We start from the raw sequence: 12676 nt of genomic DNA on the forward strand, positions 1-12676 counted from the left end.
TATTTTCATTAAGTTGTTACTGCTTCCTTTTGATCCAAGCTATTTTGTGTAACACTGGGCTCTAATTTTCCACTTTAAGACATTCATGCAACCATCTTTATGATTTTTTTCTCACTTATAGTGTTAATGTTTCATAGTTAGAAATGCCTCACAATTAACCAAGAGTGTGAAGGTAGGACTTTGCACATCAAACTCAGTAATAAGGTTCATTCTGTTTAGCCATATTTTGAGCAGGGGAGATTTCTTGGGAATAGCCTCTTCTAGTCAAGAGATGCATATAAGAAGGTTGATCATGGGGGAGAGCAGGAGACAGGCCTCAGGAGTATGTGGAAGTCGCAAGCGTACGCTCTCCGGCCCTATAGAAAATGAGACATTCAGCTAAGAATTAATACAGATTGGCATACTGTGTTTCAGAGGATTAGAGTACAATTGAAGACAGAACACAAAACCACCAGGAATGTCCTGAGTCTAATTCATATGGCAGCTTGGCGTCTTGTGGACCCAAGGGTTGTCATTCGAGGCATTGATGATTGTGCAGCATCCACTGTAGTGGCCCTTCCTAGGAGAGGCAGTGCAGACACCCCTGAACTGATAAAGAACCAAAGAAATTGCTTCCTAGGTATTTGGCCTCTGATGAAGGTGGAGGCCAATGTCTGCTTCGTATTTTAGTGTGTTAGGATTTTTATGCTGAGTATTGTGTTTTAAGTTATTCATATATTACTTTTCAATCTAGGAAGGGAGTCTGGGTTTTGAAGTGATAGCACATTGTGGCATGCATTATTTCATGGGAAAATCAAAAGCAGGTAAGTATTTTGCTTTAGGCTTTCTGTAGCACTCCAGTTTGGGGGGTATGGGAAGCAGTGAGAAGTTAGCATTGTAGATGGAATAATTAATTCTGTTAAAGCAATTGCATCATTCTGTTCTTAGCATGATCCCTGACTGCAGACCTAAAATAATTAAGAGTTCTCCAGATTCAGCCATGGTACTTGTAAAAATAAGAATGTCCTTTTTGTGTGGGTAGCTTATGCTTTTGTGAGGGGTTAAAAATAATATTGTTTGATAATAGCCTCCTTATCACCAGGAAAAATTGGAAAATTTGGATTCTTGTAGGAAAGACCTGAAGGAAGTTAGAGTAACTGGGAATTGCATTTGCAGACTTAAAGCATAGGGTCATCAATGTCCACCAAGGTGCTAATCGTGGTGTTAGGCTGAAGGCTATGGTATTGATTTGGAAACTGTTCCTAGTCTTTGGTTTATTTTTATTTCAATATTTTTGCATTTTGATTTACAAAGATATCTGATATAAGGACAGTTTTAAAGTACAGATCTGTCTTTGGGAGATTCCACCTTTTTTCCTGGAACACTGTTTAGTGGAGACAGGACAGAGCAGATGTGTAGTGGTAAGGTGACTCATAGAGCAGCTTATGAACATGCATTGTGAGGATCAAGCCTTGGTCTGTGGCCTCTTTCTGATGAGATTTGCTGTTTGTCCCTCCACATGCCCAACCTACATACACCCTGAAAGATACAGGTGTTGACAAACATTTCCACGGAAGCAGTCCTGCATTTTAGATTTGAAGCTGTTAAGAGTGTTGCAAGCATAGTTTTAACTCAATCTCAGGCTGTGTTCATGAGCCATGTGTCTTTTATGTTTCTACCTTCACATGATTCAATTTCATTTTATTTTCTACATGTTTGTTTAATTTGATGTATCATGTGCCATTAAGTTAGAGGGAAAGCGACAACACTTACTCCACAAGCCTTTTAGTTTTCAGAGTTAACAGTCAGCCCTTGGCATTTTTACTAATTTAATTGTACTTTCTGTAAATCTGAATCTTGAATCTGGTCTCACTTTAGAAAATCCTGATTGGGCTGGGAGCCTTTCTCTGGATCAGTCTACCTGGGGTATGGATTCTGAACGTGCAAATAATCTGTATGAAAGATGGAAGAAATACAAGAACGGGGCCGTCTGCAGGTGTGTCTTCATAGCTCCTCTGTGGCTTCTCAGGGAGGAGAAGCTTCGTAGTACGTTACTGAATGGCATGTGACTCTTCGGGATTGGTGATAACTCTCTCCATTGGTTAATTTGTACAAAATGTCAGATCTCAAAAGTTGAAAGGACGCCACCAGCCATGGTGGTACACGCCTTCGATCCCAGCAGCCTAGAGGCAGAGTCAGGTGGATCTCTGTGAGGTGGAGACCAAGCTGGTCTGCATTGTGAGTTCTAGGCCAGCGGGGGCCTCGGAAGACCCTGTCTTTTAAAAAGAAAAATAGTTGAAAGGACAGTGCAGAGAATACTCAGCTAGATTTTCCTCACTAGGTGATCAGATTTTGCCATTCTACATTTCTGTCTTTGTGTATACATATATGTTCACTGACGTGCGTTTTTGCTGAGTCATTTGAAGATCAGTAGCAAACATCTTACTTGAGCCCCTTGGTGCCTTACCAGGAAGATCTTTGCTCGTCATACGTCAGCCTTCATCACTTCATTAGAAAATTACCGATTTTGTAAAGAGAATATTCTGTTACATATTTGTGCAGCCAACAAACCTGAGCATTGATATATAATCTATACTCCACACATCATTTCTCAGCTGGCTAAATAGTGTCTAGTACAGGTTTGTTTCCCTTTCAATTCAGGTTCATTCAAGGCTAGTTTCTACAGCTTTAGGCTGATGCCCTGCTGTCTTTATTTTTCATCATATTGACATATATTTTTTTTTTAATGAGTTCAGGCCTGTTAGTTGTCTTATAGAGCATTCCACACTGTGGATTTTTTTAAAATCTCCTCAGGGTTATCTTCAGGTCAAACCTTTTTAGCCGGAATACTTAATTCTATGACTGGAGAGATGGCTCGGTAGTTAAGAGCACTGGCTGCAACCTGGGTTCAGTTCCCACGGTAGCTCACAACTGTCGATAACTCCAGTTCTAGGAGATCCAACACCCTCTTCTGGCCTCTGTGTGCATTGCATGACACTAGTATGCTTACGTACATGCAGGCAGCACACACACACACATAAAATTAAAAATTTTTAAATTATTAAAAAGATTTTAAATTTAAAAATTGTGAAAACCCTTAATTCCCTGGCTGGTCTTGTATCTCTATTATTGCATCACATCAAAAGGTACGTAAATGTTAGTTTCTCCTGTATTAGCATTAAGTTGAATTAGTTGTTTTAGGTGATGCGTTTTAAGGTCTCCACTTTTGAGATCTTTTTCTTTTGTAGTAGTCATCTGACCATTTGCTGATCCCTAAGACTGTTTGAAGCCAAGCTTTAGTGTTCATGGGTAGTTCTTGCCTCAGTTGCTTGTTAGACTACGAATGGCCATGCTGCTAATTATTTTGTTCATTGTACATTTATCAGCACATGCCGTGTGTGTTTTTGAGCATCGTCATAGTTTTCAGTTCATATGTTTATCTATTTCTGCCACTGTTTTGCTAAACACTCATAAGTGTTTGGATGTACATACCTGTTCACGTTCTTGTAGAGGCTAGAGGTGGACATTGCACATGTGTGTCGTGTCCGTCGTCGCCCCCCCCCCCCAAGTCTGTCTGTACTTGAGATGGTCTCCCACTGAACCTAGAGCTTGCCATTTTTCAGCTAGGCTGTGATTGCAGGTATATTGGCGGCCATGCCCAGCTTTTTATGTTGGTGCTGGGAATCTGAACCCAGGGCCTCGTGCCTCTGTACCAAGCACTCTTACTCACTGAGCCATCTCCCCAGCCCTGCCGTGGTAAATTTCAAATTTGCTGTGGTTGTCCTTTAGGGTGGCTTGCATGTCTCTTTGATATGGTGCCAAAGTTGCAGTCATTCTCTGAGCACTTCCTTGCTTTTCCAGAAAACAGATGCTCTATTGTCAGTTTTTTTTCTTTAATGTGCATTTTTGTTTATTTAATGCCAGACATTGAATTTGGAGTCTCCCACTTGTTAAATGTGTGTACTACCTCAGATTCAGTCTTCCACCCTGTCTTTCCCAGATACAGCATAATCCATTTTTCCCTAGGAACTCTTGTTGCTTTTAGAAGGAATGATATTTAGTATCTTCTCTTTACTTAATGTAAATTTATTTTCCGTAATCATTTCTTTTTTTTTTTAAAATCCATTATCCAGGAGGAATGTTCTGGGAATGACTCAGTTTGCCTATGCAAAGAAATCCAAGGAGCCGGAGTCCTTTATTTCCTTTTTGCCTCGTTTGGTCACAGAGCCTGGCCTTGTGTTGAACTTCAGCGCCACCGCCCTCAGGAACAGTGTGGTAAGGACAGTGTGTCTTGACCTCCTTTGTCAGCGCTACCAAGTCTTGAGCTTTCAGAGTGCTAGGGTGTTTCTACCTGGAGATTTGTTATGAAAGAAAATTGATTGAAGCTCATACACAGATGTCATTAGGACTTTGTGTTAGGACGTATCAAATGAACAGATCAAGAGAGACACTAAGTACACAGCCTTAAAAGCATTGAGTGAAAAGAGGTGTTGAATGGAATGTGAATTTCGTAAGTAAGTGTGTGAGGTAGGTGAGTATTCAGCGACTGGCAGCCAAAGAGAGCCTTAGACACTGGCTGAAACAAGTCTCAGTGTCGGGAAGCGAAGCTCAGTATAAGGAAATCCAGAGTGAGCCAGGCCGCCTTGTGATGCTACCAGGGACCTTGGCTCCAGTATCTGTTGACTTTCATCTTAGCAGCGTTGACCTTCTTCTGTAATGTGCTTTTCCCATCTAGCCTGGATAACAGGAAAGGCAGAGGGAACATAGTACTACCAGTGGGCTTCCATTCCTTCCATGGCCTTCAATTAAGTACATTGCAAGTAGAGTTACAAACCTTACCTCTGCTCACGGAGTTTCTCAAGGGTGCTGTTTCTTTAGTTTTGCCTTTTTTTTTGCCTTTTTTTTTTTTTTTTTGGTCTTTTTGAGACAGGGTTTCCCTGTAGCCCCAGCTGGCCTGTGACTCACAGAGATCCGCCTGCCTTTGCCTCCCGAGTGCTGGGGTTAAAGGCATGTGCCACCATGCCCAGCAGCTTAATTTTTTGAAATAATTTCTTAGAGAAAAGTTTCAAGAATCATATCAGGAACTCCCAATTGCTCTTTACCAAGATTCCCCACTAGTTTTTATTAGTTTGTGTTTGTGTGTGTGCACGTGCCAGCATATCACAGGATACATGGGGGTCAGAGGACAACTCTCGGGAGTCAGTTCTCTCCTTCCACCATGTGAGGATTGAATTCATTTCACCAGGCTCTGCAACAAGTACCTTTATCCTCTCACTGGCTCAAGATTCATCATTGTTTAATGCCAGATTTTCCTGATCATTCCCTCCCTTTTCACACACACACACACATCTTTATGAACTATTGCATATTAGACTTTGGGTTGCCCTTCCTCTAGCTATTCCAGAGCATGGACATTTACTTACATAATCAGAGTATAAAATGAAACATCATTCTTATTATAGTTTGCTTTTTTAAAAAAAGAAGATTTATTGGGCCGGGCATGGTGGTGCATGCCTTTAATCCCAGCACTTGGGAGGCAGAGGCAGGCAGATCTTTGTCAGTTCAAGGCCAGCCTGGGCTACTTAGTGAGTTCCAGGACAGCTGGAGCTATAGGGAGACCCTGTCTAAAAAAAAAAAAAAAAAAAGATTTATTTTTAAATTTGTTACTGAATTTTGGTATATTTCATCCAGAACATCTTAATCAACTTTATACTCCTTCCCCATTGGCACCCGCCTAACCCCTATAGTTTGCTTTCTATTACTGTAACAAAACACTGACCAGGGCAACTTGAGGAAGAATAGATTTATTTTAGATTACAGGTTACAGCCAAGGCAGAACTCTAGGCAGGAACTTGAAAGAGAAACCATAGGGGAATGGTGCTTACTGGCTTGCTTCCAGGCTCACATTCCTACCTTTCCTATACATCCCAGGCCCACCTGCCAAGGGATGGCACTGCCCACAGTGGGCTAGGCCCTCCTGCATCAATTAGCAATCAGGAAAATGCCCCATGGACATGCCTACAGGCCAATCTGATGAAGAAAATTCCTCAATTGAGGTTCCCCCTTTCCAGGTGACTGTAGGTTTGTGTTGACCGCTGAAGCTAACTATGACAAATGCCGCTATCTCCATTCTGTATTTAAGGTTTTCTAGTGAGCTCACTAGCTTACCTTGCAAGGATCTCCTCCCTCTCCACACAGCTTAGGATGCAGCCTAGGATCTCATTGCATTGTCCTTTCGGTCTGTTTTAATCTTCCTGGGCTTGGTCTTTCTTTTCTTTTTATTGTGTATTCCCCCTTCCCCCACCCAGTGGTTAAACCCATGCTAAACATATTTTACCCATGAGCTACAACCCCAGCCAGTATGGATGTGTTTTGAAGTCTTTAAGCCATTTACTTTCTAAGCTGTGTGATGGCTGTCTTGGTTCTATTCAGCTTATGTTCTCTTTGGGCAGGAATAGGTCAGGAGGATGCGGAGTTCTTCACTCTGTTAACTCACCTCTCCTCCAATCTAGGTGAAGTACTTTGTGGTGAGGAACCCATCCTCTCGACCAGTCTCCTTGCAGCTCCTGCCTCTGTCCCTGTACCCGAAACCCGAAGCTGCAGTGCGCCTGCTGCACAAATGGTAGGAAGATATTGGACAGGCTTTTGGGAAACACTGATGACACTCGGTTACTCAAAGTTCTGTACTTCTTTCTCCCAGGCTCTGTGTGGTAGGACCCAGTATTGAGCCCCTTGGTGCGTGTCACTTAATGGAAGGCCCTGGCACTCTGTTGGGTGGCAACATCATCACTATGTCAGGTCTACCATTCAGTGAAACAGTCTGTCCTTCAATTAGGGAACCTCTATCATGATTTTTCACATGTCCTTCTAATTTGAGGATCTTTTAAATTATGATGATCTTTGGGTAGCACAAGAAGTGAGTTTGAAGTCAAGTGCAAGTGGTGTATGCCTATAATCCCAGCACTTGGGAGATTGAAGCAAGGAAGACCGTGCGTTTTAGGCCAGCCTGGGTAACATAGTGAGACACTTATCTCAAAAACTAGAAGTGAATTCCATGTTGTATCTTCTAATCTAGACTTAAATGAGATGTTAATAGCATTTACTCAAGTTTAGTGAATTTTGCTTTCCTGGAAACATACTAGAACATTCTCCTCTTGGTTTAGAAAGATGTATTGCTGACTTGATCCTAGGATTTCTCAACTTCAGCACTACTGACATTTCAGAGCAAATTTCCTCTTTTCAGAGGAAGAAGGGGCCATCCAGTGTATTGTGGGATGCTCAGCAGTGGCACTGGCTTCTGCTTACTTGAGGCCAGGACACCTCCCAGCCATGGCAACCAAGTGTCTCCAGACACTGCCAGCTGTTTTCAGAGCATAAAGTTGCCTTTGGCTTAGAGTCACTTCAAGTTCCATAGTTGTGAATCATTTGGAGGAACCAGTATTGCTTCCTATTAGGATCTGTGTTTCTTTATATTCTGGGCTGCCCAAGTCATTCACTGAGTAATATTTACTGAACACATACACTATGACAGGTGTGGTGGTGGGTATAGAATACAGCTGAGATTGAAATGTGTGTGTGTGTGTGTGTGTGTGTGTGTGTGTGTGCTCCTTTGTATGTAAAGATATGTATGTACACACATGTTATTCTTTATTGGCTGATCTTATTGCTGTTTTGAACATTGGGGTTTTTGTTGTTGTTGTTTTTTTTTTTTAGGTTTGGCACAAATATGCAGATGATTAATTTCACAACTGGTGAATTCCAGCTCACCAAAGCTTGCCCTTACCGGGTAGGATGTCATCTTCAAACATTAAAAAGTGTTGACAGACTAACAGCAGAAGCAGTGGGCCTCACTGCCTCGGGTTTCAGTGTTTTCATGTTGTGTGTGGCTCTCATTTTCCTTCTCTAGGCATGAAGCATACGTAGCAGATTTTTCCAGTTACCTAGTGCAGCAGCACTCGTTAGCCTGTGAACCATTTTAATGTGATGGGTTAGAGTCATGCGGATGAAAACAGTTGAATCAGAGCTATATAGAAAAACATACAAGTAGAGGTCCTAGAATTTGTAAATCTTCTAAGGATTCCTTGGTCCCTTCACTTTCTTTTTTAATGCATTATAAAGGTAAAAACAAATACATTTTTCAAGCCTTCTTAGTAGTGATCATCTTAGTGTATCTTAGTGATTTGAGTAGTCACTCAATTACATCCATTAAAAAGGATTGCTTTTCAATTCTTAAGCCTCTAGGTAACTGTGAGATTTTACCTAAATACCTAGGAATGGACTAAAAAATACCTTACAATGAGTGTGTTGCCATGGGAGTCAGCAACCTTGTTTCTTAGTTTCTACTCAGTAGTGAAGGATTGGTGTCATAGATAATGTGTGTTCAAGACCAAAATTAGAGCAGCAATAAGAATGCATATAAATGTGTACAAGCACGTGTCTTCTTTCTCTGCCCTGTTCTTCCCAAACTATGCTGTTGATATAGCCTAACTGAACGAACAGCAGGGGAGACCACAGATAACTTCTAAGAGCTCAGATGGATCAAAGCAGGTTTCTAAGTGCATTTTTAATAGAGACTTTTTTAGCCAACAAATTTCCCTTCCCTGAAGTCAGCTGGGCAGCCCTAGAGGGGTAGAACCTTGTGCCAGGCTGGTCATTTTTTCTCCTTAGTGACCCCACCCCTTTCTGTCCTCTTCTTCCCTTTCCCAGGCAGTGTCCAGGGTGATGAAGATAATTAGTTCAAAATACTGAGCAGTGTTTTGCCCTATTGATATGAAATCATATGTACTTTAAAATTGAAAAATAATGCAGTTTATGTTATGTCTGTTCTGTCCAGATTTGAACAAATTGGATAACTCATTTAGAAAAAGTTTGTATTAACAGGAAGAGATTTTTTTTCCCCAAGAACATTATACTTTTGTGATAAGGGAAATTACTCTATTTGTTAACTAATTGCATTGACAAACAGGATAGTATCAGTACCCTAAAGATACCCAAGTTTAATTGGAAATTGTTGTTAAACTTTGTCTTAGGGCTAGAAAGATAGCTCAACAGTTAAAAGCAGTGGCTGTTCTTTCAGAGGACATGGGTTCAATTCCCAACACCCACATGGCAGCTCATAACTGCCTGTAACTCCAGTTCCATGGGTTCTAATGCCCTCATCTTGCCTCCAAGGGCATTTGTACACATGTAATACACATATAAATAGACACACATACATATAAATATTTTTAAAACTGATCGAAAGAAAGGACTGTTTCAGTGTAATTTTGTTGACTTGCTTTTAGAAATACAGTTTCTTTGATTAATGTATGGAACTGGACAGAGTAGTAGGTTTGAATCCTTCTGCCTATGTGAATTGGGAAAATTGCTTCATCTCATCTTTGACCTTTATAATAGCATTCGAAAATTCCATGAGGTTTATAAAATGGATTGCTTGGTATTTTATATGACTTAAATTCAGTGCCTGGCATACAAAAACCCTTTAAATGGAATGCTGCTGTTTACAAATATTATTACATATGTAATAACAAAAGTTGGCAGGTTTTTTTGTTCAGTGTTTATATTATATTCATAAAGCAGGATTTTCTCTTTCATGAAGTTTATAATTTTGACGGAAAAAAAATCCAGCTGTAATGTCATTTATTCTTTCAGATGGCATAGAAAATGGTAGCAATACTTGAAGAATAAAACATTTAAAAATTGAAAGCAGAAAAGAGAAATATTACCACAGAGGTTATTTATTGATAGCTGTGAAAAGTCATTATTTTTCATGAAGAGCTAGAAAATGTAGCACAAAGATTAAAAAAAACTAAACCTTAATATCAATTGCTGCAACACAGCATTTATTTAGAGAAATACCAGAGGGAATAACAACATATGAGTAAATGATCCTTCTTTTAATTGGAAAGACTCGTAAAAAGATGGTTTCTGTAAAGCTTAAATTCACTATTAAAGGTATTCTATGGTATTCTGATGGTGGGTGGGTGGTCTTGTCCAGTTGCTGCAGCATTTACTCAGTGGAAGTCTGAGTTTTGATTGATGTTTTGTATTCAGAGTACTTTTGTATAGGTTTCTATCTCTATCTCCCATCTAAGTCAGGAGGCAAATCTTTCCAGCATCCTGCTCAGACTGCCTGCAGTTGCTACCTATGTTTCTCAGATAAGACACAGAAAGGTATTTATCAGTGTGAACACATTAGGACATTTTAAATAGGTTGATGATTGGGGATGAAATTCACTGGCAGAACACACATCTAGCATGCGAAAGCCTTGATTTTCATCTCCAGCACCACAATAAGGTAGGCTGATAAGGATGTGTGCAGTCATGTTTCTGTCTAGGTGTGCTTAGTGGAAGTGTGAACCTGCTTTGCTGAGGAGTGGAGTTGGTTAAGAGTGTTATCACTAACCTACAGGGTGAACCTTTGGAGGAGTCCAGTTTTGGCACCCTCCACCTGCATTTGCAGCCTTTGGAAATGCAAAGGGTTGGTGTCGTGTTCACGCCAGCTGACTATGGAACAGTTACCTCACTCATCCTGATCCGGTAAGTATGTCCCTGTCACCCAGGCTGTTTCTCTCTCACTGATTCATGTGTCTAATCTCTCTCTGTCTTTTTGGCAGAGAGTTGTTACCTCTCGGTGCAGTGATAGGGCTGTACTGCGGGGTAGGAAGTGGCTGAACAGAGGCACCACTGAGGTCCATCGTACATTTCATTCCAGGGCTTCAGTGCTTCCCTACCCAGGAGGGGAGTGCACCCAGCCTCTGGTCCACTGTGGTGACAAAGGCAGAGCACAAATTCTCAAAGAATCGATTAAGTTAAAAACACACATTTTAAAAAGACAGAACACACACACCTTAGGAAGAAAGATAGTTGATTCACTGCTGTAGACATTTCTACCAATAGTATTTGAACTTCACACCTTTCATTCTCAGTAGCCCCAAAGCACAATAGGAAAGTGCCTCTGACATTGACTCTTTTGACTTTTGAATGGTTGTTACTGATAGCTGGTTTAAGCAGCTAAATGTATTTCATTCTCTAATTTAAAAAAAAAATCATGGGAGCCTAAGAGGGTGGGATCGGACATCCATTGGGGTAGTGGCTCAGAGCTCAGCAGACCGCCAGAGAGTGCCAAGTTCTGGCCCCCCTCTGGCCTCCCTCTGGTATAGGGTTGACAACACATGGACTGCCTGAGAGAGCCTGGATCCTGCCTCCACGTGGTGAAGGAAGCCTGAGTGTACCTGGCTGGAACCTGAATTGGGCTTCTTTGGGTACCCCTGAATAGTTGATCTGAGGCCATCAGTTCCCTCTAAAATAAACCTGTGAGAACCTGAACCCTGTACCAGCCAGCTTTACATAACCAATAAAGAAGGGATCTAGGCACCCGGATAATACAAACAGAAGCATACATCAACTTAATTCTCATATCAGAATCATAAACAACAAAAGAAATTCACATGCTAAAATCACAATGAAAGAATAATAAAATGGAAAGCCAAAACACTATGTCCTTACCAGACCCCACCAATCCTGTAGAAGAGTTCAACAAGGAGAACCCCTTAGAGATAACCCAGGACACTGAATTTAAAAGAACAGTCATAAACATGATCAAGGAATTCAATGAATTTAAAGAACCCACAAACAAATCAAAGAGCTAAAAGAACATAGGGATAAACTTCTGAATGAATTCACAAAAGAGATAGAAACATTGAAGAAAACTCAGGCAGAAATGAAGGAGGAAGTGCAAAACTCAGTAAGCCAACTTGAAACAACAGGGGAAAGCCTCACCGCTAGAATGAATGAAATGGAAAATATAATATCAACACTGGAGGATAAAGTTGAAGAATTGGACCACTCAAGTATGGAAAATTTTAAAAAACACAGAAATGGAATGTGCAAGAGATGTGGGACACCATGAAAAGACCAAATCTACAGATTCTAGGAATAGAGGAAGGAGAAGAATTTCAGGTTAATGGTGTTGACCAGATTTTAAACAGTATTGTAGAAGAGAATTTCCCAAAATTAAGGAAAGACATCCCCATACAAATACAGAAAGTACATAGAACACGAAATAGGATCAGAAAAGAAACTCCCTATGACATATCACAGTAAAAACACTAAATGTACAGAACAAGGAGTACTGAAAGTACCAAAAGAAAAACAAGTCACATACAAAGGAAAGCCCATCAGAATTACAGCTGACTTATAAATGCAGACTATGAAAGCATGGAAAAGACTATTCCAAGTAAATGGCTAAGAAACAAGCAGGGGTTGCAATTCTAATATCTGACAAAATAGACTTCAAAGTAAAACTAGTCAAAAGAGATAAGGAGGGTCACTTCATTCTGATCAAAGGAACAGTTAACCAAGAAGATATTACAATCCTTAACATATATGCACCAAATTCTGGTGCACCCAAATTCATAAAAGCAACACTACAGGACTTTAAGACACAGATTAACCCCAACTCAGTAATAGTAGGGGACTTTAATACCCCACTGCCTCCATTAGACAGGTCAACTGGACAAAGAATAAACAGAGACATGTCTGAATTAAATGATAACCGTACATCAAATGGACTTAACAGATGTCTTTCGATTATTCTACCCAAACATCAAAGAATATACTTTCTACTCAACACTTCATGGAACTTTTTCAAAAATTGACCACATACTGGGCCACAAAGTAAACCTCAAGAAATACA

The 12676-nt window shown here is 40.5% G+C and overlaps 1 protein-coding gene across 9 annotated transcripts in view; it reads left to right on the top strand.

Moving 5' to 3' along the window:
- Positions 1-12676, top strand: part of Tmem131l (transmembrane 131 like) — a 186733-nt gene that overhangs the window by 129811 nt on the left and 44246 nt on the right. For all 9 annotated transcript variants that reach the window (XM_017803530.1, XM_008854277.2, XM_017803531.1 and 6 more), the window contains exons 15-20: positions 734-803; positions 1858-1975; positions 4113-4254; positions 6492-6601; positions 7693-7765; positions 10391-10518. In XM_017803530.1, coding sequence (XP_017659019.1) covers positions 734-803; positions 1858-1975; positions 4113-4254; positions 6492-6601; positions 7693-7765; positions 10391-10518 — 641 coding nt within the window. The remainder of the gene's footprint in view (positions 1-733; positions 804-1857; positions 1976-4112; positions 4255-6491; positions 6602-7692; positions 7766-10390; positions 10519-12676) is intronic.

Source organism: Nannospalax galili, unplaced genomic scaffold (assembly GCF_000622305.1).
Source record: "Nannospalax galili isolate Female #2095 unplaced genomic scaffold, S.galili_v1.0 scaffold305, whole genome shotgun sequence".
Classification (NCBI taxonomy): domain Eukaryota; kingdom Metazoa; phylum Chordata; class Mammalia; order Rodentia; family Spalacidae; genus Nannospalax; species Nannospalax galili.